Source organism: Adiantum capillus-veneris, chromosome 15 (genome assembly GCF_014529385.1).
Source record: "Adiantum capillus-veneris isolate H3 chromosome 15, ASM1452938v2, whole genome shotgun sequence".
NCBI classification, from domain to species: Eukaryota; Viridiplantae; Streptophyta; class Polypodiopsida; order Polypodiales; family Pteridaceae; genus Adiantum; species Adiantum capillus-veneris.
The window spans coordinates 60623153-60649473 of record NC_140945.1 but is presented as its reverse complement, the minus strand read 5'-3'; the positions used below and the strand labels follow the sequence as shown (position 1 = coordinate 60649473).

The window sequence follows — 26321 nt, the reverse complement described above, 5'->3', positions numbered from 1 at the left end:
GAACCCACCAACCCGCCCACCCCGAATCACCTTCAGATTCATTTCCTTAATGTTTCTAGTTTCTATTGTTAGTTCTTTGTACTTTCCGTACTCAGACATGATATCAGATTCACCAATTGTAACTTTTTCGTCTCATAGGTCATTTTGGCCTTTTGAAGATGCCGGAAATTAGGGCAGCAAGGGAAAAGGGGAAGATTGCTTTTTACAGAGATGGAAAGCTGGTGATATTGGAGCAACGTCCTACATGACGGTGCGAGACCTATGGGACCACACTAAAGATGGCAACCTGGAATTGTAACGGGTCACTTCGTCTGGATGTAGGGGCCTTTGAGGATAGCTTCACAGGGAGAGACATCATCTTCTACTCTGAGACGCATCAAGCCCCTGGGCAATCCATGCCACATGTGAGCGGCTATAGATGGGAGACAGCCTGCAGACAAGAGACCAGATCGAAACACCGAGGACGAGGCTCAGGGGGAGTGGCAGTTCTATTCAGGGAGGAGCTGCAGCCATTGATATATATAGCGCGCAAGGATGAGCAGGCTAGGTACATGTGGGTGAGGCTCAGGGCAGAGACGGGCAGATACCTCTACATTGCTATGTGTTACTTTCCTCCTAGTACGTCAGTATATGCATCACCTAGGGGACAATCCCCCTCTGCTATTTTGGGTAATGAGATATGGGAGTTTTCTAAGGATGGTGACATTATCATACTAGGGGATTTCAATGCTAGGACTGCCCACCACCATACAATATTTTATGATACCTCTGAGGAAATGCTTAGGGAGCTAGACGTTACAGAGATGGGTCTATCCAGATTATCACAAGATGAGGAATACACGGAATATAGCAAATACTTGATAGATATGGGAATCGCACATAGATTGGCCATCTTGAATGGCCTACAAAGATTTTCGACAGCTGGAGGTCTTACTTGCTTTCCACACCGACATGGTGCCAGCACAGTGGATTATGTTATGGCCCAGCCAGGTCTCATTCTGTTCTTTCAAGATTTCATGGTGGGCACTAGGCCAGTTGGAGTGGCAGTTGATCATGCTATCTTGTCCTTCACCTTGACGTTTCAGTTCAGCACAGCTCCATTAGGAGAGGTCCCTACACACGTCCGGTATACCTTCATGAGGGAGACGGACTCTGTGTATATGGATGAGATATACAAGAAGCTATGCACCCAGGGGCCAGGACGGCCACTAGATGAACTCACTCAGATATTGACAGAGACGCTCCATGATGCAGCATCAGAAGCATACCCCCACAACCAGCCTACACGGAGACGATCTGGAAAAATGCCCCAGAACAGTTGGTATGATGAGGAGTGTAGAGAGATGAGGATCAAGTTACAGAGGGAAGTGCTCATGGGTATTACCACACATAGACAGTCATGGATTATCTTTCGCCGCCTAGTGCGACGAAAGAAAAGGGCTTATTTATCCCAGCTAGAGCAAGATTTGTATCAGTTATTTATAAGTCAGGACTCAGGCAAAGCATGGAGGCTATTCCACGAACATTCACCACCACCAGCGGTCACCTCCACTGAGACATGGGGGGAATATGCCACATCTCTCTACACAGTATCAGGACAACCACCTCTGCCAGACCCACTAGAGACATGCCCGGAGACATGTTCTTTCTTTATTGCCGAGAGGGTAAGGAAAGCTATTGACAGGATGAAGACAAGGAGAGCACATGATCATGATAGTCTGGTAGCAGAGCACTTCATCCATGCCAGAGATATGCTTGCAGAGCTCCTGGCTATGATGTTTAATCGAGCCATGCATGAAGGCTTCCCCGAGACTTGGAGTATGTCCACGATTGTGCCTATTTTCAAGTCAGGAGATCCCATGATTCCCGGGAATTATCGCACCATCATGGTTGGTCACGCACTAGCTAGGCTGTATGCATCCATTCTTGAACAAGAGCTGAGTAGATGGGCAGAGCGAGAGGGCATAGGAGCACCAGGGCAAGCAAGTTTCAGGAGAGGTTTCTCCACTCTTGACCAGATTCCGACACTCAGAGCTATTATTGAGGAGGGTAGACACCATGGCAAGAGGATCTATTGTAGCTTTGTGGATTTCCGCAAAGCCTTTGACACAATGCCGAGAGCCAGACTTATACGCACATTACAGGACATGGGTGTGCCTATAGAGCTGATTTGGGGGATTCTGGCTCTATACAGGACAGTGATGGGGCGGGTACGCACCATTGTGGGAATGTCTGACATGGTCCTCTCCACTATTGGAGTAAACCAGGGATGCCCCCTATCCCCGACTCTTTTTGGGATGTATGTGGATGAGTTTTCGAACTATGTAGAGCGTCAGGGGGACAGGGGGGCTCAGCTAGCAGGGACATGGATTCCGTTGTTACTATATGCTGATGATATTGTGCTGATTTCTGACTCTCCAGAGGGGATGCAGTGTCATTTGGATGCTCTACATACATTTGCTCGTGACAGTGGATTGTCTGTCAATCTGGGGAAAACCAAGGTTATGGTGTTCAACACCACACCACAGTGGGTCACGAGGTCGGCACCCACATTTATGTATGGCCAGGAGACTGTGAAGTACACATATGCATATACTTATCTTGGGGTAGTCTTCGTTGGACCGGTGTTGTCAGTAAGGAGAGCATCAGAGACTAGACTGACGAGAGTATATGCAGCTTTGGGAGGACTGGAGAGGGTGTGTTCGCAGGTTCAGTTTCAAGAACCGCGAACAAAGCTCTGGCTTTTTGACACTCTAGTGACTCCAGCTATGCTCTATGGAGTTCAGGTATGGGGACCCTCAGTAGACCACCAGGGGACATCTGGCAACACAAACGGATGGAGATGTATGGAGAGGCCTCTGGTCTCCATGATCGCTCGGATGATTCGGGCTAAGGCCTCAGTACAACATGAGATTATCCGAGCTGAGCTAGCCGCCCCCCCCCCCCCCCCCCCCCCCCCCCCCCCCCCCCCCCCCCCCCCCCCCCCCCCCCCCCCCCCCCCCCCCCCCCCCTTCGTGGTGGAGGCATTGACGAGATCAGTTTCCTTTATGCACGGTCTATGGGATCTCCCCAGGGAGAGATATGCTCGGCTTGCCGTGGAGTCATCTCGACAACTAGCTCTACAATGCGATACAGCATGTTGGTATGGACAGATGACAGCATGGTTTCAGTCGCATGGTCTCAACATGGATAGATTACCTCCGCTTCAATACTCCCTGGATGCACCCTCTCTGTCCCTCACACAGACAGAGATCACCAGACTCACGTCAGCATCTGATTCAGCTAATACCAAGAGCACATGGATACAGCCGACACAGGAGCTAGGCACGAAGATGGCCTTCTACAAAGAGCATATTCTCCAACTCACGGAGGACGGCTTTGTGACTAGGCCTGCATACATGGACACACACTTCTCTCATGGGATAAGATGCGCTATTGGACAGATACGCACATCCTCACATCAGCTCCAAATCGAGACTGGCCGTTTTCGAGGGGTGCCGACAGGAGCTAGGATATGTCACCTATGTAACTTAGAGCCAGAGACAGAATTGCACTACACATGTCACTGCCCGGCATACTATGAGATACGCGGCCGCTTCCACTGCCTGTTCAGAGAAGGGTTCGGACCTTTTTCTAGAGTCATGAGATACAAGGATTAGAGGTGTCTCGGATTGTTCCTGCTAGAGCTGCGCAGACTTAGGGAGAGCTTGCTGAGGACATCAGAGGAAAGACAGTCTCAGAGACGAATCACAGATTTCTTTACACCAACCAGAGAAGAGCCAACGGAGCAGTCATTACAGCAGATCTCAGAGCCTACTCATACTAGAGGTACACTGCTTGATCGAGCCACGGAGCTTGGCAGATCGAGGCATCCACGACCTCGGGGGGTCTCCCGCTACCGACGAAGGCTGCAACAAAAGATACAGATCACTCTAGCTCGACATGCAAGACGCCCAACCAGAGTACTGACCATGGAGGAGGTCGATGAGATCCGACAGCGACCAATGAGAGATTTCATCTGAACCCACAAAACCCCCCTCCCCCCCTAATTCCTTCCTCCTTAGTGTTTTAGATTTAGTTCTTTGTAACTCTGTAATTTCCGTACTCAAACATGGTATCAGGTCACCAATTGTAACTTTTTGGTCTCATAGGTCATTTTGGCCTTTTGAAGACGTTAATATAACATTTCATTTCTTCAACTACCTCTACAAGGCGATACAGTATGTTGGTATGGATAGATGACAGCATGGTTCCAATTGCATGGTTTCAACATGGATAGATTGCCCCCGTTTCAATACTCCCTAGATGCACCCTCCATGTCTCTCACACGGACACAGACCACCAGACTCATACGCCACGACCTGATTCAGCTAGATACCAAGAGCACATGGATACTCAGACATGGTATCAGATTCACCAATTGTAACTTTTTGGTCTCATAGGTCATTTTGGCCTTTTGAAGACATTAATATAACATTTCATTTCATTTCATTTCTTCTCCACACTTTCATTGGTTCATCTATGCGGGATTGCAAGTGTCTAGTGTCAAAGGATCTTATCGGAGCCGAGTGTCCAACAGATCGGAGGCCAGTTCTTGTCTTCATTGCATCTTCCGCTGCCTATTCTGCCATGTGATTATTTGAAAATTCACTATAGATCTTGTTCTCTATCTCTCTTCCTGTTTGTCTTTGTCTGCCAGCCATGGACTATCAGCCTGAGGCATTTCTCCCTCATTGGAAAAGTCAAGTTTTCTCAGATCGTTCCGCTAAGGTAACCATCTTTTCTGCCTCCTTTCGACCCTTTTCTGGCTGTTATGCAGATTTTTGCAAGTAACTTAGTCTTTTTTTCCTCACACCACTGGCACACAGCTCCAATGCTAGTAGACAATCAGACAGTGGCAGCACACATATAAGGTAACCATCTTTTCTTCCTCCTTTCGACCCTTTTCCTTGAATATGTCATCAAATAAGGAAAGAAGTTTCTTCTCTGGTGAAGCTTTCAAACAGCTTGGCCTGCTTTGTGTAAGTGATACTATCCACTGAATTTGCTAATGTTGCTCAATGTCATGGTCTTCCACACATAAGGACGTGTGCTTTTGTCTTTTTCTATTGAATCCTGTTCATAGCTTTCTAAGGTTTTGCATATTACTGGTAGGATTGTGAGTTATCGCTACCATGTACTCAATTGCAGTGTTTCTTATATTGAAGGTTGTTGCATTTGCAGTCAAACGGAGCCAGCACCCTGTGTTTGAGGCCATTTATTCATCCTCTTTTCTTACGTTTATAGTTGTATGTCTTACATTCATAGCCTCTACTATTGATCGCTTTCCTTGGAAGCACAAAGGAAGATTCTTTTGAAGAGTATGACTTGTCACAACCAAGTGCCTCTCACAGTGGACTCCAACCAGTACATTGTTTTGTATGTAATTTACTTGATCACAAGTTGATGTCAATGAAATCCTTGAAAATAATGGCCAACGCTTCGTTGTTGCGAAGGGTCTCATTGTTTATAAATATGTTATTGATCTCATTGTTTATAAATATGTTATTGATCGTTTGATTGCATGTTGCTGATTCATTAGTGAAGCAAAAATGGGATGGCTAAAATCTCATGTTCTAGTTCACATGTACCATAAATTGTTGGGAAAATTACCAAAATACCCCTCTAATTTGTGGAAATTCCCAAAATACCCTTCAAATTTCAAAAATTCCCAGTATACCCCTCATATATTGTCAAAAATTCCCAAAATGCCCTTCAAATTTTCCAAAATTCCCAAAATACCCCTGGTTGTAAGAGTAAATTTATCCAAAAATTAAACAAATTGTAGCTTTTCATAAGAAGACCGATTGTCTATGAATACAAGATACTGAAACTAGAAATTGAGCTGGTTATGTAGGCTTTGGAGATGAATTGCTTCATTATTTTTAGACATAATTGTCTTTTTTTGGGAGGTAATTTGTGACAAATTACATGATAAGCACTAAAAAACGGAGATACATTGTCAAAAAAGAATAAAGATTAGGAAATCGTGAACAATCCAGTTAAAATAGATACAAGGGTATTTGGGGAATTATTGAAATTTGAGGGGTATTGTGGGAATTTCCACAAATTAGAGGGGTATTTTGGTAATTTTCCCTAAATTGTTTCAGAAAAATGAGAGGCCCTTTATGCTTGTAAGATCATCGCGCTTTCAGACAATTGTCGAATTTGATGGTAGTCACGGATCACTCTCCAAATCAACTCAAACAAATTGATTGTTGTGATAAATATTGCTCATTCTGATACAGAGTTTGTTGTCAATGGTGATCATGTTTAACACTCGCTGATTTGCCAAGGCTTGATATACTAGTGCCAATAGACTTGAAAGAGATCTAAGGAAGCCCCTCCCCTCAATTTAACAACTATGGCTGGCTTGTCCAAGGCCCATCATGCTTGATTAGTTGCTTTGATCTCTCTTTCTGAAATACTCCAAATTCTCCTCTCTTAGCAAAGTTATTTCATTTCCTAGTGTTTAAATTTGATGGACCTTGCATGAATGCATTTGAGGATTTCTAGTATGGTGGCGTTCATGCTCCCCTTTCCTTCCCCACTTATAATCAACTTACTGCAATTACCCATATCTAATCCTTTATTTGTATGGGCATGACTGAATGAAGAACGTTTTTTTTTTTTGTGCTTTTGAATGTAAAGCTGACCATAAAATGAGTCAATTATTGAGACCCCCCAATCGAAGGCAGTGCCTTCGTCTACTGTAGACGACCTTGTTTAAAAAAGGACAAGCTTTTGTTATTTAAAATAGTTCAAAAGAGCAACAAATAGAGGGAATGGATAAACAAATCTTTTTCCCTTTTCAAGAAGCAAATAAAAAAGGAGATTCTTACTTGGCAATCAACTCTATATTCGATTGTATTCATCATTTGCAATTCTGAAAGAATTGCCTTTCTCTCTTTTTCTACACGAGACTCCACAATTTTGGGCATAAAAGCAATCTAAAAAAATAGCAGAGTTACATAAGTTTGAAGCAAGCTGCAAAATTCATGCGGACTCCATCCCTAAAGAGGAGCCATCTCTCAGATTTCCACCTAAAAGATTATGCAATGTACCTCGTGTAACGTATCCAGAACTCGTGGAAGCATCGCCTCATTCGTCCCCTGTTATCAAAAAAGAACATTACCCCTAACTCTAAAAATGGAACTTACCAAAATAACAGATAAATATGGTAGTACCGGAACAAGTACAGGAGCGTGCACATGAAAAACAGTATGATGAAAATCTGTGTAAGCGTTTGATCGAGCGCCATGTGTTAAGAGCTGTTCTCTCTTTTTACTGCCCAGGAAGGTAACATGTTCTATCATATGAGCAATGCCTTGCTCGTTTTCTTCTTCGTCAACCGAACCCACGTGCATCTCCATGTGTGCCTCAAACCTTGCCAAAAAATAAAAAAGGTGTTACATGCAGACTCCAAAGTATCTGAGAAACCACCACCATTAGAATCCAATTACATATAGCCATACTGTTGGCATGCAAACATACCCCACACAAAACCACAAGTTTGTAGGCACACGCGCACACGTGTGCTACCGGCACAGGCTTGGGCCCAAAAATAAACTCCAAGATATCAAGTCAAAAGTCCCAACTTCTTTTTCAAAATATACAAAAGCAATGGTAAAAGCCTTAAACAAGGTAAGATGCAACCAATGATGCCCCTGACTATGTCACGCATGCATGATCTGGCAGGTGTTGTTTCAACACCTAGGGGACGTAAAGCAAGGTGGAAATAGATGTAGTGTTTAGTACATTAGGTGCGTAAAATTTGATGGTAAAGGTTTTCATCATATCCATAAATGGAATAAAATGTGTAGGGCACAATAGTCAAACATACAATATTTATAGTTTGAGCCAGCAAGAATGCTCGTATGCACCGGGAAATCAGCTTTGGCATGGGGATTTTGTCTGTAAAGCCTCCTACTGCGGTTATGCTGCCGAAATCGGGCTAGAGTAGGCCATTTTTAGCCCGGTAGAAGCGGGACAGCTCGTAGGAACTTGCAAGTTTTCTCCCAAGTTTAAACAAGGTAAAGAAATACCAAAAGGGGCGCCAGTCTTTGGGGCCTACAAGGTGTCCATGTCTGCTTGGAATCACTCTAGCTCCCATGCCGTAGTTTGTGTAAAGTGTTAATTCCAATCACAGGTTTATTCGTGAAGTTTCTTTGTGTCGTAAAGTCAAGTAAAGATTCGGGCGAAAGCTGAAGTCTACCGCCCTATGGGCCGGTTCCCATGACTCTTATTATCCTCTATGTGGACGATCTTGTGATTACAAGTAGCCATGTTGAGCACATCCACACTACTATGGACACCTTGGCTAAGGATTTTGAGATGACAAATCTCAACTTGCTTCACTACTTTCTTGAATTGGAGATATGGCAAACAAAGGAGGGTATGTTTCGAACGCTATATCCAAGGGTTGTTGGGCATTTGGTATGGCTGAGTGTAAACCTATCTCAACCCATATGGATCCCCATCAAACGTTGTCACAATATGACCCCACATGTAGCAGATGCTACAAAGTATCGAAAATTGGTCGGTTCTCTTATTTGGGTTCTCAACACTCTATTTGAAGTCTGCAGTATTTAAAGGCGACCAAGTCACTAGGCATTAACTATGCGGCTGGAGGTACAGACTCCAAGATCATTCTACAAGGATGGAGTGCTTCAGATTGGGATGGAGATACAGATGGACGGCGGCCGACTACAAGTTACACATTTACTTTTGGCTCGGGAGAAATTTCATGAAGCAACAAGAAACAGCCGACACTTTCCTTATCTTCCACAAAGGCAAAGTACAGGGTTGTTTACAATGCTACATGTGAGTCACTGTGGTTACAGAGGCTACTTTCAGAGATGAAATTTCCCCAACAGACGACCATGATGCACTCTGCCGACCAAAATTCTATAGCCATTGCAAGGAATTCGGTGTTCCATGCCCGAACCAAGCATATAGAGATACAGTATCATTTTGTTCATGAGAAGACCAAGCATGCTATATTCAACTAGAGTATATTCCAACATCAAACAACCCTGCTATATCTTCACCAAACCTCTTCCACAAGCGATATTATCCTCTCATGCCAACTACCTTGGACTTGTTTCCCGTCTAGAAGCTGAGAGGGGGTGTTAAAGAGTTCAAATTCCTACCTAGTAGTGGCTCCAGTAGATTAGGGAGTGATGCTTGTTTTGTGGTTGTGCCTGGCCAAATCTGAGGTAGACGTACCTTTCCTCGGCAATTCACTCAATGGTATTGCCCACCCGATAGGATTGCATGAGGCAAGACCCCTATTCCTAGGGTTACCTTGGGTCAGAGTCTCGAGTATTCTGCAATTTTGCTACTAAATATGTGTCCCAGGTCACTTTTAGTGAGTTTACATATTTATTAGCATATTGGGCCATTTAGTAGGGTTTCTGAGTAGTTAAGGCAACCTAGGGCACTCTCTCTCTCTCTCTCTCTCTCTCTCTCTCTCTCTCTCTCTCTCTCTCTCTCGTTTTGGTGAGTGCAGTCTCTCTCTCACTCTAGCGTTTTTCCATCACCATCAATCTCTCTCTCTAGCGTTTTTGCATAGTGATCTCTCTTCCTCTCTATAGCACTCCCTCTCCTTGCTGTGTAGACACCCTACACAACGTGTGATTGCCTGTAGGTGGTTACCATGCCCGTTCGGTGGGCGGTTTGCGCTAGGAGCTTGCATAGGAGGATATCTATCACGATAGATCCGAGACCCATTGGCTCCCCGGTCCCAAGAGGAGGTTTGCTCGTAGTTGCGAACAAGATCATCACCCAATTCACCAACTTTGACATGGTATCAGAGCCACGGCGTGCTCTTGAATCCGATTGGTAATCTGTACGAGTTTTTGGTGCTGAATTTCCGTGACGAAAAGAGATGTTTCTTGTTTTCTCTGCGTTTTTCACTCATTTGGGGGTGATTTTGGCTGTAGTGGGCAAAATTGAAGATTTCCCTTCTTCTACCTTGACCTAGCCTCATCACATTCCCAAGTTCTCTCACACGATGGAGAGGAGTGATAATTCTGACATGAATTCTTTTCGTGATGAAGAAGTACAACCTAAGGTTGCTACTGGCAGTGGTGGTGAACCACCCATCAACGCATGTGGAGACTGGTCCCAGTTCCACTCAAGCGTAGGTGATCAACCAATCAAGATACCTACCCTACCTTTCCCTCAGATTGGCAATTAAATAGACTATGCCATTTGGAAAGCAACCATGATGGCGGTCTTCGACTCTTACGAGCTTGAAGGCTTTGTTTCAAGCAAACGGAAGCGAAGTTATGGGAGCATGTCAATGCTCCAATCTGGTCTTTCATTATCCTCAACAGTACACCATCAGTCATCAGTCACATTCAATTGCTGAAGGAAGCGAAGTTGATTTGAGATCGACTTTCTTCACTATATGATTGAGTTTCTCCAATGAAGCAAATAGCCTAAGAGGTGCAGTTGAAAACCTTGGATGCGAAGAACTCATCCATGGATCACATCAACAAGATGCAAGAGCTTCAGCAAGAGATACTTCATAAGGGAAAGCTCATCAGTTCAAAGGACATGGCCATCCAACTTTTGACCTAGTTACCTCCTCCGTCTACCAATTTCTATTCTTCACTGATTACTAGTGTCCGATTGAATACTACTTCTTGGGACGATTTTGTTCCAACGGTGTTGGACTAAGAGGAGCGGTTCAATACAGGGAAGAAGTCAGGCTCCGAAGCCTTGATCAGCTCTTCCAACAACAACAAGTAGAAGGGTACGAAGAAAAGTAACAACAACAAAGGAAAGAAGAGTGATGCTAAAAAGGAAGCCTTGAAGGGGGATCGTCATTGCAATCATTTGTGGGAAAAAGAGCCATTGTTCGCCGAAGTGTCCAAAGCAAGTTGGAGATGCTTCGACTTCTTCAACAACGGTGGTGTAGGTGCCTTTGTTCATTTGGAGATTCTACCCTCAGAGGACTCTCCAAGGACATCCGAGGTTGCATGGCTCGTGGTTCGAGAAGATCGTGATTCGATTATGGAAAGTGGTGCCTCACGGCACATGACACCTTTGAAGGATCTTTTGTCCAACATGCGGCAGCACTGTGGTACTATTTTCATTGGCGAGAAGTCTGAAATTTCTATTCATAGCCAGGGATCTATGGAATTGATCCCTGACAGCAAAGAAGGTATGCATACCTCCAAGGTACTTTATGCTCCAAAACTCGAATTTCATCTTATGTCTGTGCACGAGGTGTGCAAGCTAGGCATGGAGGTGATTTTTAGAGAAGATAGGGGATCGTGACTCTAGCAAGGAGGTCAGAGGGGAGCCGGGGCTCAATGGAGAATGGATTCTACATGCTCCATGCTCTTTCTTCAGCAATCAGGATACCTACAAGTGATCTTTGGCATTACAGATTTGATCATTTGAACAATGATGCTCTTCGGCTTGCTTTTCGTGAGCAGATGCTTATAGGTTTACCAGAGTAAGCATGGAAAATGCATTACTTGCATTTGTGGAAAGCAACATCAAGATGCTAGTGAGAGACTTGCTTCACACCGAGCTATTGCCGTTTTGGAGTTGGTTCACACCGACCTTTGTGGACCTATGCAGACTCCTTCCCTTGGCAAAGCCCCATATTTCATGTTGCTAGTGGACGATTTCAGTCGCTTTACTTGGTTATATTTTCTACAGCACAAGTCCAAGGCATTTGGCCTCTTGAAAAATTGTCGCGCTCTTGTGGAGGAAGGAGAGCAATAAAGTGTTGAAGAATATTCGATCGCACAAAGGCAGGGAGTTTGCCTCCATAGCATTCATTCAGTTTGTGTGGACAATGGCATCAAGCGAGCGCTTGCAAATACCGGATCGCCTTCAGAAAATGGAATTGTGGAGCGGAAGAATAGGACAGTGGTTGACATGGCGCGGACTATGCTTGAGCATCGAGACCTACCAAAGTCAGTATGGGCCGAAACAGTTGCGACGGCATTTCATACCATAAACCGATCTCCAACCTCTTCAATTCCAGGCAAAACCCCGTTTGATGCTTACTTTGGTAGAAAGCCCCGTTTGAGGCTTACTTTGGTAGAAAGCCCCGTGTCCCTCAATTTCAGATATTTAGGAGCGATGCATACGTCCATGTATAGAAGGAGCAAAGGGGGAAGTTTGACCCCAAGTCCAAGAGAATGTTTTTTGTCGGCTACAATACTCTTTCGAAGGATATCGTCTTTACGATCCAGTCAAAAGGATGTTGTTCTCAGTCATGATGTCTTCTTCGACGAGTTTCTTCCTTTAGAGAGGGCTTCCACTCCCAAGTCTTCACGACGGCCCCCGATTTGCCGATACTTGGAGACCCATATTATGATTTGCCTCTCGATTGCAAGATCCACTGACTTCAGATTTTCCACCAAAGTGGTGTGATGCCGGTACTACACGACGATCTCAACGATTTCGATTTGCTGAGGTGGACAAGACTTTATTACACGTAAAGTATGCTTTGATGTCGACAGTGATCAAGATCCTCTCACAATTGAGGAGGAGCTTTCACAACTAGAGTGGAAGTTAGCCATGCAGAAAGACCAAGATGAACAACACTTTGAGGTTTGTTCCACGGCCCACCAAGCGGAAGGTGATTCGTGTCAATGGGTCTACAAGACCAAGTACAAATCTGATGGTTCTTTGGACAAGCACAAGGCACGACTCGTTGCCAAAGGTTTCTCTCACAAACAGTGTGTGGACTATGACGAGACCTTTGCACTGACTGCAAGGATGGCGACCATTCAGACAGCTTTTGTGATTGCTGCCTTTTTCAGGTGGCTGGTTTTTCAAATGGATGTAGTTTCGACTTTTCTCAACGACGACCTAGAGGAGGAGGTGTATGTGGAGCAACCTCTACGGTTCGAGGATCAAGGAGAAGAAGAAAACCCTTATTTTGCATAATGAGCTGATGTGGCAAAATCCGTACGACAGACCCTAAAAATGCGGACACCTTATGACGTGGCAAGATGTACAAATTTCCACAATTCACCAGGCGGTCTTACAGCATGAGTTTGAGATCTTGTTTGCTTTTGAGATGTTTGCTTTTGGGATGAGAGCTTTTTATAGCAATGCTTTTGGGAGGCCAAGGGCCTTTAAATATGTAAAGAGCAGCCTCACTTTGCCATTTCATATTTGCACGAACCAAGGCAGAGCCTGAACTTGTAGCATGTTGAAGCAATATAAAAGAAATACCAAAAGGGGCGTTAGGGTTTTGGGGGCCAGGACCTTTAAGAGTGGAACTCCGCCACTCCGCATCTCTCATGTGGATTCTCTCTCCCTCTCTCAATTCAATTGTTTTGAAGTGTCTATTCCAATCTGTTTTTTGGGTTGGCACGTGGTGCCCTCTTGTTATAGTGGTATCAGAGATTCAGGTGTCTCCTTTTCTGAAAGCCCACCAATCTCTTCAAGAACGCACAGTAAGATGGCGCTACTTATTCTAAAGAGTACCTACAGTTCCTCCTCAACAAACTCCCTGACATACTCTCAAGGCACCCTCAACAGAAGCTTTCGACAGTTTGTGAACTACATGTTGCCACCTCTGTTCCCTCAGATCTTTCCTCTTCCGGCACCGAAATGTCACAATTGTGACGTATTCTTGAAGTTAACACCTCTCTTGCTTGTTTTCAATGCAGACATGAAGACGCACCAGATTTGAGACCCCCGATTCTCCAAAGGAATGCTTCTTTTCGCTCAAAGGTCACACCTATTTGGTAAGTGGGCATGCCTATTCAGTGAATAGCTGCATCTCTACAACGAATGGCCATGACTACATCAAAAGGACACACCCCTTGGTTTAAAGTTGTGTCTCTTGACCAATGGTCATGTCTTTCCGCTTGTGTCCTGTCAACTCCTATATAAAGAACCCATTGTAACAGATTCAATCAACCAGTCAACACACATTCAGTCCCTTGAGTCTCTTGTCTCTAGTTCTAGTTTAGTTTTTTTATAAGTACAGTCAAGAATAAACACATATAGCAAGTGTATTCTTCACAGTGGTATCAGAGCAAAAAAAATTCCCGGGCCTCTGGACTTGGTGTTTACTTAGTCTCATTGATACTTACCCGGAACCCTCTACCTCGCGTGTTGTATGGCAGCAAAAGAAAGATGGAATGCAATTTTTCTCCGGACAGTATGAGGTAACATTGGTATTTGTTTATTACCTACTAATAACTATATTGTACCAATGGTGTGTGTGTGGCGTGCCACGTACCCAGTGAATGTCAAGAAACCCTCTACTGGTAACCCTTCGTGTGCCTCGTCATCCTGTTGTACCCCTTCTTGCTGGCTCTCGCACCCCTTCACGCGAATGGTCAGCAATTTCGCCATGCAGGTACCCCTTCACCATGGCAACACCCCTTCAACGAGAGACTCTCAGACAGGTGGTGTCTTTTCCCAGCACTGGCCTGAATTTTCCTTCGCTAGCTACTAAAAATTCTCTGCTCCTGATCACATCTCTTCACGAAGGGCACAGGCTGCAACGCTCACCACTCGCACCTCTTCCCCAAAGCAGCATACCCTTTGCGCACCCTTTTTTTTCTAATCGCTGGAGCTGTGCTGAAGCGAACTCTTCACTGGTGTTTTTATGCACAAGGTCAGCAGCACAAAACTTTAAAAATGAGCCATATGGTCATAATTTATTAAAAGTGACCGGCCACTTTCAAATTGGCTGGCCCAATTTTACTTGGCGTGAACACTTTTTTTTTTTTTAAACAACAATTTTCAGCACGTAAACAGTAATATGATGAGTCCGTGAAAAGGTTTGCATCTGCATCTGCTCCAGGCGAGTATTGATTTAAGCAATGTTTTTGGAAATTGCCGCTATCTGCTCCTTGAGAACTGCTATCAGACCCTCGGGCATAATATAATCGTCGCCATCTTGTGATCCGGCCATGCCGATTACTCAAAAAAGTAACTGTTTTTGGGAATAAGCTCAAAAATGGGTATTTCGAGAGCACATACTGTTCTAGAGAATTTGTAATAAGAACGTATTCCAGCTCAAGAATTTGTATGTACTTTGGCTCTAGAATTTGTACCAAAACCGGGACAGGTTCTGTGTCCGCCGCCGGAGTGTCGGAAAAAAAAATTATCTCGCTGGACAGGAGGGGGGTTCTCTGGCAAAGGCTCCTCAGGAACCTTGTCTATGCACAAGAGGAAAGGGGTGGGTTCATTGACTTCCTCATCAGCCATGGCGTACACAGGAGGTGACTGCTAGAAGATCCAACACTAGAAGAAGGAGAAGCAATGTGGGGGTGGGCTGGCAGATTGGGCACAATTTGCAAAACGTTGAATTGAGCCATTCCCAGGATCTTTGCCATCTTCTTCCGAAGCTTCAGTGGCCGACCACAAAGAACCGCTCAAACCAGAGGTTTTTCCAACCCAAATTTTCTCACCCAAAGCATGGTTTCTCAGAGACAACTAGACACAAAGTACCTTCGTGGGAGCGGCGAAAGTCTCAACATGAATAATCTTGGAAATGTTACAGTTCTAAGCAACCAATTTTTTAATGGAATCATCAGCAACAAAAGCAGGAACATAAAGTTTCCAAAGGATCTCATCTTAAAAGGAAATCAGCCATATCAAGATGGGCTTACTTAGTGGCACATATATCCGACCTTAGTCGAGTACTCGGTCGTGAACGTCGTGACGCTGGACAAGTTCCCCCTTGTGAGTCATGCCCTACATTTAAGTCTTTCTTGTCGGATAGTGGTAAAATTGATCCTTTCCTTGTGCAAGAGGATTCTTCGCAAGCCTAAGAGGTCACAACTCCCTCAACCTCCCCCTTCTCAACTGGAAGCCTTAATACCCGCTGAGAAAGCTAAAGATTTAGAAAATTCTGGTTCCTCTGTGACAACCAACAAGCACATAACCCCTTGTTTGGCCATGATCCAAGCCGAAAAATTTGCCTTGTCACCACCCTTGCAAAATACAGTCTTTGTCTCTAAACCATAGTTACCTGAAACGGGAACGTAGAACAGAAACATGCATGAAATGCCATTCCCTGTTTCGAATACTCACGTCTGAAACACGGAGCGGGGATCCGGAACAGGAAATTGGGATGGGAACAGGGAACGGAGACCTGAAAATGCCATTCCCTATAACTATGCTCTAGACAGATACCAAACGCGATGGTGAATGATAATTTTTCAAACTTGAAGATTCCAATCCTTACCTTTAGCAGTGCAAAGGATAAAACGGATGCAGACTCTTGCAGCACGACTTCAGTCACTGCAATTGAATCTTTGACCACAACTTGTTCCACTGATAAACCTTTACACATGGTTGTATCTCCAAATACTACTCTATCTTAGTCTACGACATTCCTTCAGGAGGATTTTACCATTCCAAACAAACCAATGGAATACCTTGCAGATTTACCAATAGTTTCACTCGAAGCTAATAAAGATTAGTACTTTCTCATACACAACTTGAAGCTGTGAAACAATTCCTTACAAGCCCTTATTTCGATAAGAATTCTTGCGAAGTTGCAGATGTGATACTCGTGCTTTCGACAAAGATGAGAAACTACAAATATGATCAGTTTTCAGTTTGGCAAAACATTTATGGTCAATAATAGTGCCATGACATGGGACTTAGCAGTTAGAGCTTTGGATGTAGTAGCACTCCAGAAATACATTTTCCTTCTCCAAGAGTTCCTACAACTACCATTGGGTTTTATTTTAAACGGGAGGGAGTGTCACGATTGTGACGTATTCTTGAAGCTTGTATCACCTCTCTTGCTTGTTTCTAATGCAGACATGAAGACGCACCAAATTCGAGACCCTTGATTCTCCAAAGGATGTGTCTCTTCACTCAAAGGTCACACATGTTCCGCGAATGGACATGCCTCTTCAGCGAATCGCCGCATCTCTACGCTGAATGGTCATGACTCTATATCGAAAGGACACACCCCTTGGTCTAAAGTTGTCTCTCTTGCCCAATGGTCATGTCTTTTCACTTGTGTCCTTTCAATTCCTATATAAAGAACCTATTGTAACAGATTCAATCAATCAATCAACACACATTCAATCTCTTGTCTCTAGTTCTAGTTCAGGTTTTTTTTAAGTACAGTCATAAATAAACACATATAGCAAGTGTATTATTCACAAGAAAGCACAAGGACCTCCTCTCGACAACCTTTTATTCCAATCGGGGTAGCTTTCAGGAACATGATGGAACCATCTGCTGACTTCTACCCGGTGCAACCGCCTTTGCCACCACCTCCCCCACCGCTACCTAGGTATGACGGTTGGAGTAGGTATGCCTACCCCTATTATCCACACCCTGGATTTGCACCACACCAGCCCAAGGACTTCAAGGAAGATTTTTCACCTTTTTGGGAGTGAAAGATAGAAAGAAATCTTTACGATTCCTGCAACAATTCGACAATATTTATGCCATGAGGAACTACACTGAAGAACCAAAGATCTCTCGTGCCGCCACTTTTCTTGATGACAATGCTATGCACTGGTGGGGTTTCTATAGCTACCAGGCCTCCTACTCCAAGGACTTGGTAAGATTTCAAGAATATTTTTGCCCAGAGTTACATGACAAAACTCCAGAGCCTGCAATAGGACTTGTTCTCGGTATGTACGGCATCTCTATACCCAATGCTTCCAAAGAATTGTGAAGAGCCTACGGATACATCAGTGGCATAAGGCAACTTATCTTCTTCAATCCAGGAACCAACAGAATTTCATCCATCCAGAGTTCCTCAAGCAGATGGACTATGAATATGACCAATTTGCCGGAGAACTAGAGGCTAAATTAGCCATAGGGGAAACCAGTAAAGTTGTACGACTTATTGGTACTCTTCGAGTCACCATTCAAGGGTACCATGGCAACGCCGACTTCCACATCATGAAGCTAGGGCACTCCGACACTCTTTTGGGCATGTCCTAGCATGACAAGAACGATGCTACCATTCAGATCCTACAAGATGTTTAATGTTATCACTTTGCACATGTGAACTCTGTTAAGTATTTTGAGAAGCATATGAATCGGGTGCATCAATACTTCCAACTTAGATGAGATTGGCTGGATACGTGATCTTAATTGTTAGTCCCTAGCCAGATCCATCCTGCACACATGACATGACACAAGCCAAACTTACACCTAGACACACGTAGTGCATCGACATCAGGCTCACCCCCCAGCCATAGAGTCAATACGGGCTCACCCCCGAGCCTCGGAACCTGTAGCCAAGCGGGCTAGCCTATGCCACAAGGGCCAGTGTCCCATACCAACGAGCCCACACCAATACGGGTGTGTAGCATAGTAACAGGAAACGGGCGGGACGGAATTTAAATGTACCGAAACGGCATTCCGGACGGGTCCAACTCCCAAAACGGAGTCAAGAACGGAACGCCGTTCCAGAACGGGGTGTAATAGGAACGATGATCCGGAACGGGGCAGAACAGCACCCAGAACGGCGGAACGGGAATCCGGAACGGTCAATTTTCAAACCAAAAAGCCAACTTTTTTTGACTAGCCATTTGGGGGCTATTTGGAGGCAGGGCTGTTTGGGGGCTATTTCGAGGGCTATTTGGAGGCTCGTCTCACCTCCTCCTCAAGCTCTCAACATCTCTATTGAGCTACTCTCCTTGCTAAAGCTTTAAGCTTGAACATGGAGCTCTAGCTTCTACCTGTTCTTTTTTGGCAGAAAGCACAACACCCGCAAAGAACAAATGTGGCTTTTAACTCTCTTTCTCGACCTCCATCCCTCCCTCTCGTGTCTCAAGCTCCATTCCTCTCTCTCTCTCTCTCTCTCTCTCTCTCTCTCTCTCTCTCTCTCTCTTTTTTTTTTGAAAAAGTTAGGGCTGTATATTACTGAGTACAATATAATCCCCAGCGGATGCCAAAATAGCCTATCACATGGGGTGTACAAGCTGAATGTAAAGAGGAGAGCCACCATGGTGACTACTCGACTAGAACAATCTCATGGTGGTCGGTGTGAGGAGTGGAGGAGAAACCACTGAGGAGGGGCATAATGCCAAGTAATCTGACCACCTGTCAGTGTGAAGAAGAGTGGGGATCGAGCCCAACGCCGAAGGAAGGCAAATCGACGAGCCTCGGCTGCTCGAGATGTACCTGAGGAAGAATCCCACTGCCAAATCAGGGTGTGAATGATGTCAAGCCAAATGGCAGTGAGGATATCCTGAAGGAGCTGTGGAGCCGCACTGAGAATGTGAAGACAACGAGCTCTCCAAACATTCCATAGTGTAATACTAGTGATGATTGAAAAAACTTCGTCATGTGTCTGAGAATCCCCCTACCAAGCAATCTGTGGTAGCATAGCCAAAGTCCCTCGCCGATAACCAATCGAGGTAAGCATGAAGGCTGGATCTGTGGCTGAGCCCACGTAGAAAAGATGCGGGCCGGGCATCGGCATCAACCATGAGACAGATCCCCAAGTGAGAAATCCATGCTGAGCACCTGTTGTGCTGAGTAGAAAGCCAACTGCAAGCCACACTACATGGGAAGCTGAGCATGACCAAAGATAGTGGGCGGGTGACTCAAGTAGTCGCAAAGGACAGCGAGTACATAACGGATCATGACCCATAGTAGCTAGCCAAGTCCCAACGGGAAGTCCCGCATGTGCAATCATCCACATGAAAAAGGAAATACGATGAGCCGCATGTAAATCCCAGATGGCGGACCAAAACTGCTGCAGATAGGCATGGGAGAGGCCTGAATGTAACCAGAAACGCATACGAGTGGGCTGCTCTGGTTGCTGTCTCATCAATGCTAACCTTCCGATCCTGATAGTGTACTCAAAGAATGATAAACGTGCACCGGTGGGGTCAGAGTGGGGCCAATGCCACTCTCCTGGGTCCCAATAAAGTTGAGATAGGGCACGACCTTCCCACACCCAAAGCCTCCAAAGTGCAACATCAGCGGAAGCAAAATAGGGGTCAACACAACGACGCTTCCCGCGTGAGCCAACTACTCGTATGGCCTCCCATCGAGCGCCGGGGGAGATTACTTGTGGAGAGGTAGCATCATATGTCAATCTAGCATGAATCCCCTGAGAGTAGTCAGTGTCAAATGTGAACAGAGTGGTGTCCAAACGAACTAATAAGAGAGTGCTCTGATCAAAGAGGCCTTCCCAGCCACAATGGGGGGGCATCTGAACCGTGCCTCGCATGACTGCATCCCACTGTGAAGGGACGGCAGAATCAATCTCAAGCAGTCTGTCTGTCACCCCGCGACCAATGTCATAATGTTCCGCCACAAAATCTGCATCCAGCATACCTGTCTATGAAACAACTGCATAGAGGCAACAGGGCCAGTGTCCCAAGCAGCCCAATCAATGTGAGTCCTCTCTCCAAGCTGACGAGGTGGAGTAACCGAAGAATCAAGAACAGTAGCATTCCAAATGAGAGGCTGGCGCGCAATCTCCTCACGACATGCGGGAGGTGAGCGTATGATAGCCCGTCGCATGGAAACCCAAATCTGAAGGAGCGATTGGAGGAAGGGTGAGAGGGTGGAGGTGGACAAGGGGGCATCCGTAAAGAGAAAACGATACCCTGAATGCCAAGTATGACCGTCTCTAGTGCCGAGTCGTGGAGTCACTGTGCAAAGAGCGGCCTGAAGAAGCATCTTCCAAGGTTCTTGGCCGGGAAAAAGACCCTGAACAATAAGCTAGGTAAGAAGTGCACGGCTCTGTAACTCTGGATCAATAATGCCAACGCCTCCCTCTGATCTAGGTCGAATGATCGTGGACAAGCGAACTCGAGCACGAGTATCAATAGTCCCATCTGTGCCACTCCATAAAAAGTTCCTCACTAATCGGCGGAGCTGAGCTCTCATACCGGAATGTAACATCCAACAAGAGGCCGTATACCATACTGTAGCCAGAATGACCTGGTTGGCGACCAATGCACGGCCAACCAACGACAGACGACGTGAAGACCAATGGCATAACTTCCTGCGAATAGACTGTAGTACGGGTGCAAACTGCTACTGTGAGGAAACATCAAATCCAACCTGAAAGCCCAGGTATCAGCATGTCTGACCCGGCTACAGCCATGTGAAACCATCAGCTACCCCCCAAGTAGGTATGTCATCACTGCCAACCAGTAACCCATAGGATTTATGCCAGTTAATGCGTGCACCACTGGCAATGCAAAAAACCTGTAGAGCCTCCTGCATGGCGTCAAGAGCAGGTAGCAAATAGCGCAACATGAGCATAGTGTCATCAGCAAACTCCTGATCGGTAAGGTCTGGAGCTGTAGGTACTGGCATGGTCAAGCCACGAAATGCATGACTTTGAGCACGAAGAAAGTCAGACATAGTCTCTCCCACAAACAGATACAGATATGCTGCTAAAGGACACGGACAGATCGAGAAAGCTCAAAACTGCGACTGACACGGGCACCAATAGTAATAGCACTGCTGGTAGTTCTGAAGAGAGCGGAAATGTTTGAAATCCATCTCGAAGGGAAACCCATCCTCGCTAAAGATCCTTCGAGAAAGTCCCACTCAACACGATCGTATGCTTTCTCGAAGTCAAGAATGAAAAAAGCGAGAGGTTCAGAAGATGATCTAGCCCACTCTACTGCCTCATAAAAAGTGAAGATATTATCCAGGATGCATCTATCCATGACAAAGCCTGTCTGAGAAGTATGAATAATATCTGGTAAGAACGGCCGCAAGCGATGGCTGATCAGTAACGCTAATATCTTATAGACCGAAGGGAGTAGGGTAATAGGTCTCCACTGTCGGAGTTGAGTGGTGTCACCCCCCTTCGGAATAAGAGATATGAGACCTGAACAAAGATCCGGATGCATATATCCTGATGCAAAGATGTCCTGACAACCGCGAAGCAGTGGTATATGCAATACATCCCAATATGTCAAAAAGAAGGCTCTAGTGAGGCCATCCTCTCTTGGACAGGAGGATGGATCAAGACTCTCTATAGCAGCATGGAGCTCTATAAGTGTGAAGGGTGCCAACAAGATCTCTGTCATAGTGTCTGTACAACGATGTCGAGTGTGCTGCCAAATCTGCTCACGGGCAAGTAAAACCTCAGGAGTGCATACATCAGCAGTGAACACTGTCTCAAAATAATCTACAGACATATCAAGAATAACATCAGGATGCATATGTAGTGTCCCCTGAGCATCGCACAAAGTCCGCAGGGTGGTGCCAGGAGGGCGTTCTTTATGCGCAGCGAAGAAGTCTTTATTCATTTGATCAGCTTTAGCTATCCAATGAGATATTGAAGCATGATGAGTAAACTCATACCTAGCCTCCTCAGTACACGACGAATCTCTTCTGTAAGCTCTGTCTGTCTAGCAGCGAGATAAGCATCCTGAGGCCACTCCTCAAGCAAGCGCTGAGTGGAACCAAGAGGGATGTGAAGATCAGACTCGCGTACTCTCAACTGACGATGAATAATAGCAGTCTGGTCACGGCAGTAAATACTAGACTGCGTAATGCAATGAGCAAGAAACTCTCCAGGGGGTCCACAATAAGAAGCATCCGTGGACCATAAGTCACGAATCTGCTGCTGCAATACTTGAGTGGTGAGAACACTGTCAGGGATGCGGCAGCCTCGTCTCTGTGCAGAGGATCTAGTGAAGGAGATAAACAATGAGGTGGGTAAATGATCTGAGAGGCTGGTCCCTCTCCATATAGTAGTAAATTCGCCTAGAGCTGCTGCCCAAGGGCCAATGTAAAAACGATCAAGTCGCTCTAATAATCTCCCCTGCTGTCTCTGAAACCCCCAAGAGTAATGAAGTGTAGCAGGGTGGTGACCAAAAGAGGGTATGTGCCAAGCGTCAACACCTTGAATAGCTAGAAGAAATCGATCCCAAGCTGGCTACTCATCGGGAGAAATGGATGATAGAACGGGAGGTGTGATGGCTCGCCAATCAGAGTCGCTCTCAACGTTGTTGAAGTCACCTCCAACAACCCAAGAGTCTACAGCAAGTAGAACAGCAGCCAAAGAGGACCAAAAAGTAGCCCTTTCCCGAGGGGTAGTGGGTGCATAGACTGACATAAAACCAATGACAGATTCTTGAATCCGAATAGAAACATAAACTGCTCTGCCAGCGACAAGTGTGCCATGCTGCTGAACTGAGGCCAAGTAACGTGGCCCCACTGAGATGCAAACACCGCAACTCTGCCCATGAAGGCCCAGAGCAAGCTCCCAAAAAGTGCGGGCACTCGAGGGCATGAGATTGCCAAAAGGAGTGGCAATCTTATGCTCCTGAACTAGTAGTATATCCACAGTGCCCACTACGTGAGTGTGTAAATCTGTGCGAAGTAAAAGCTTACGGGAACCTTTTACCCAAGAAGTCTCTCTCTCTCTCTCTCTCTCTCTCTCTCTCTCTCTCTCTCTCTCTCTCTCTCTCTCTCTCTCTCTCTCTCTCTCTCTCTCGTCAAACTCCATCCTTGTCTCAAGTTCTGCCATCGTAAAACATGTCTAAAAATGGCTCTAATTAGGATGGTCGAATTCAAAAGCTTAGCTTATAGTTTCTCACTAACATATGAGCCTATAATACATGTAATATAAATAGTTTCTTTGGTCTACCTTTCCGGCCCCCCTCCTCCCTCTCGTTCCCATCCCGTTCCGCACCCTCCCGTTCCCGTTCCCGTTCCGAGTAACTATGGTGTGTGGGCAGAGTTGCCAAGGGCCAAGAGTCCAAGTGTGGTGATCACACAAGATGTCTCACAAATGAGACTCAAGTCCTATTTATAGGACTTCATAACCAAAGGGCCATGTTCACACTGGCCGGACATAACTACAGGCGCCCATCCTGATGTTTGTGGATCGCGCGTTGCTGCTCCCGATACACTTGCGCACCCCTCTCCCTTGGCCCTACACCTGCCCCCCCTCTTGCCATCCGCTCCCCCCCCCCCCTTGGCCCTACACCTGCCCCCCCTCTTGCCATCCGCTCCCCCCCCCCCCTCCCCCTCTTCCACTGCTTGTGGGTTGTTCTCAGCCTGCTAGCAACCGTTCCAACACCAACGCCATCTTCCACAGCAGTGGACACGCATGGAGGCTCAAGCTCCACCATAGAGGGACTCTGCCGAAGCCCCCTCGATCGACCCCGCATAGCCGACCATTCGACTTGCTCTGTCACCAACAGAACAAGCAAGCCTTGCACTAGAGGTGGAGCGTCTCCACGCCACCAATACTATTTGCAAGATCATTGGCAGCCGACCTAGCAGAGGCGAGGTACGCGACCTCCTACAGGCCGATCTCTTAGCAAAGGTGGGAAAGATCATCGACATACAGCTTCTCGGGCGAGGGTTACTACCAGATCAGTTTGAGATTGCCGAGATTTCCACCAGGGTCATTTCAATGAGCTCGTTGGCCATTCGAGCGGTCAGGGCTTATTTCCGACAATGGCACCATGGTTTTGACCTCGCTTCTAATGTTTTTGCGGAGGAGGCAGTGTCACGAGCACGTGGCAATGGCTAATTATTGTCACAAGGACGTGGCAACTGCTAACCTTAGTTGTTGGTTTCTTTCCAATGATTTTTGTTTAATTTTTGGGACCCTCTTTTTGAAGTTGCAAAAGGTCGGACATTGTATGGCCAGTGTGAAACGGTCGACGGCCAACAGTTTCACCCGCAGTCGGGAAGGGCAGGTCGCCACGAGATGGTGGGCTGACTGGCACTAGAATCCAAGAAGTAAAAGGGTGTCTAGGCTCAGTTCAAAGTCATTTAGGCCCCTCACTACACTTATAAGTTGGAGGGTATTAGGAAATTGACTCAAAAGAGGCAAACTGGACACTTGGTGGCTGGAGATGCAATTGTCAGACTCATCCCAGCTGGGGGCGCCCATTTTTGTGGAGATTTGTGCTACAGTGTGTGTGAGAAGTGGGTGCAGGTGCTCACAGCTTTAATGGAAAGCTTGCCTTCTCCCTTGCTCTATGTAGCGCGACGATTTGCTCTCGCGCATCTCTATCTCGCCTTTGCACATATGGTAATCCCCCTCTCAGATGACCATGCACAGTTATGGGGTTTTATGTGCATTTGCCAAGGCAAGAGCCTTCTATACAGGAACTGGATTAGCTAATTGCTAATCCTCTTCAGGGATGCAGAGTTCTATCGCGAAGGAATGCTAAATGGAGAGTTTTCTCGCGTGAAAACTCGTCCATTTTGAAAGGGGGCTGTCCCATTGCGTGCGGGAGCCTCTGAGACACGAGTAGCCGTGTTCGCTCTGCCCAAAATGATGCAAAACAGAAAATTACAGCCTGTTGTGTCTTTCTGCAGGTTTAGGGTTTCGCACCTAAGCGGCAACATATCGCCACGGGAGCCTCGGGAAGGCCTTGGATGCTTGTACAGGACAGTTTAGAGAGATTTCCCGCGAGGAATCTCGTCTAATTCAAGGGACAAGTGACCCTACAGCTGCAAGAGCCCGAGGGGTACCCAGAAAAGTGATCGACGCGTGAATCCGAGCGCAAAACAGAGAATTACAGCTTGCTGTAATTTTTTGCACGTTTTTGGTTTTTGCTAGTTTTGATGCCTACAGGTCCCAAGAGCTTCGGAAAAGCTAGGGAATCACCGAACACGTGTTTTGGCGTAAATTGGAAGCCAAAAACAAAGATTTCAGCGTGCTGTAATTTCTTGCCAGGCTTTACAAAGTGCGTGGAAAGTCAATGTTTACTTGGGATTTTGTCCGTGGAGACTTCTATTGTGGTTATGCTGCCGAAATCGGGTTAGAGTAGAGGAATTTCAGCCGGATAAAAGAGGGACAGCTTGTAGAATTTTACAAGTTTTTCTCAAGTATAATAAGAATAAAGAAATACCCAAAGGCCAATCTTTGGGGCCAACAGGGTGTCGTTGTCTGCTTGGTAGCGCTCTAGCTGCCAGGCAGTCGTTTGTCTAAAAGTGTTGAATTCCAGTCAAAGGCTACCACTGTGGGGGTGCATAATGCCATGTAATGTGACCTTGATCCTGACGGAAAAGAATTCACGACCGCGCCCCCGTGTGAGAAAGACGCATCGACGCTGCTCCGTTGCCTTGGAAAGTCGGCTGAAGAATCCCATTGACTACGAAGAGTATGCAACGGCTTTGTCCAGATGGCTGTCAAAATGGTGGACGTAGGGAGGGACTGTGAGCCCAAAATGTGGCCACATCGAGCCTTCCACATGGTCCAAAGCGTGATGCTTCACATCGTGGTGAAAATTGTCTCTCGCTGGACTTGTGCCTTGTATGAAGGATAATCTGTAGAGTGCCCAAACTATAACCCAAGGGAGTAAGCAAGAAGACCGGATCTGTCGGCAAGTCTTGAAAAAGGTGTGTGA

At 46.0% G+C, this 26321-nt stretch overlaps 1 protein-coding gene across 2 annotated transcripts in view; it reads right to left on the bottom strand.

Moving 5' to 3' along the window:
• Window positions 1–26321, bottom strand: part of LOC147440755 (stromal processing peptidase, chloroplastic-like) — a 125893-nt gene that overhangs the window by 80073 nt on the left and 19499 nt on the right. For both annotated transcript variants that reach the window (XM_086482588.1, XM_086482587.1), the window contains exons 5-7: window positions 7227–7425; window positions 7104–7151; window positions 6882–6989 (exon numbers count right to left, since the gene is read on the bottom strand). In XM_086482588.1, the coding sequence (XP_086338714.1) occupies window positions 6882–6989; window positions 7104–7151; window positions 7227–7425 (355 nt within the window). The remainder of the gene's footprint in view (window positions 1–6881; window positions 6990–7103; window positions 7152–7226; window positions 7426–26321) is intronic.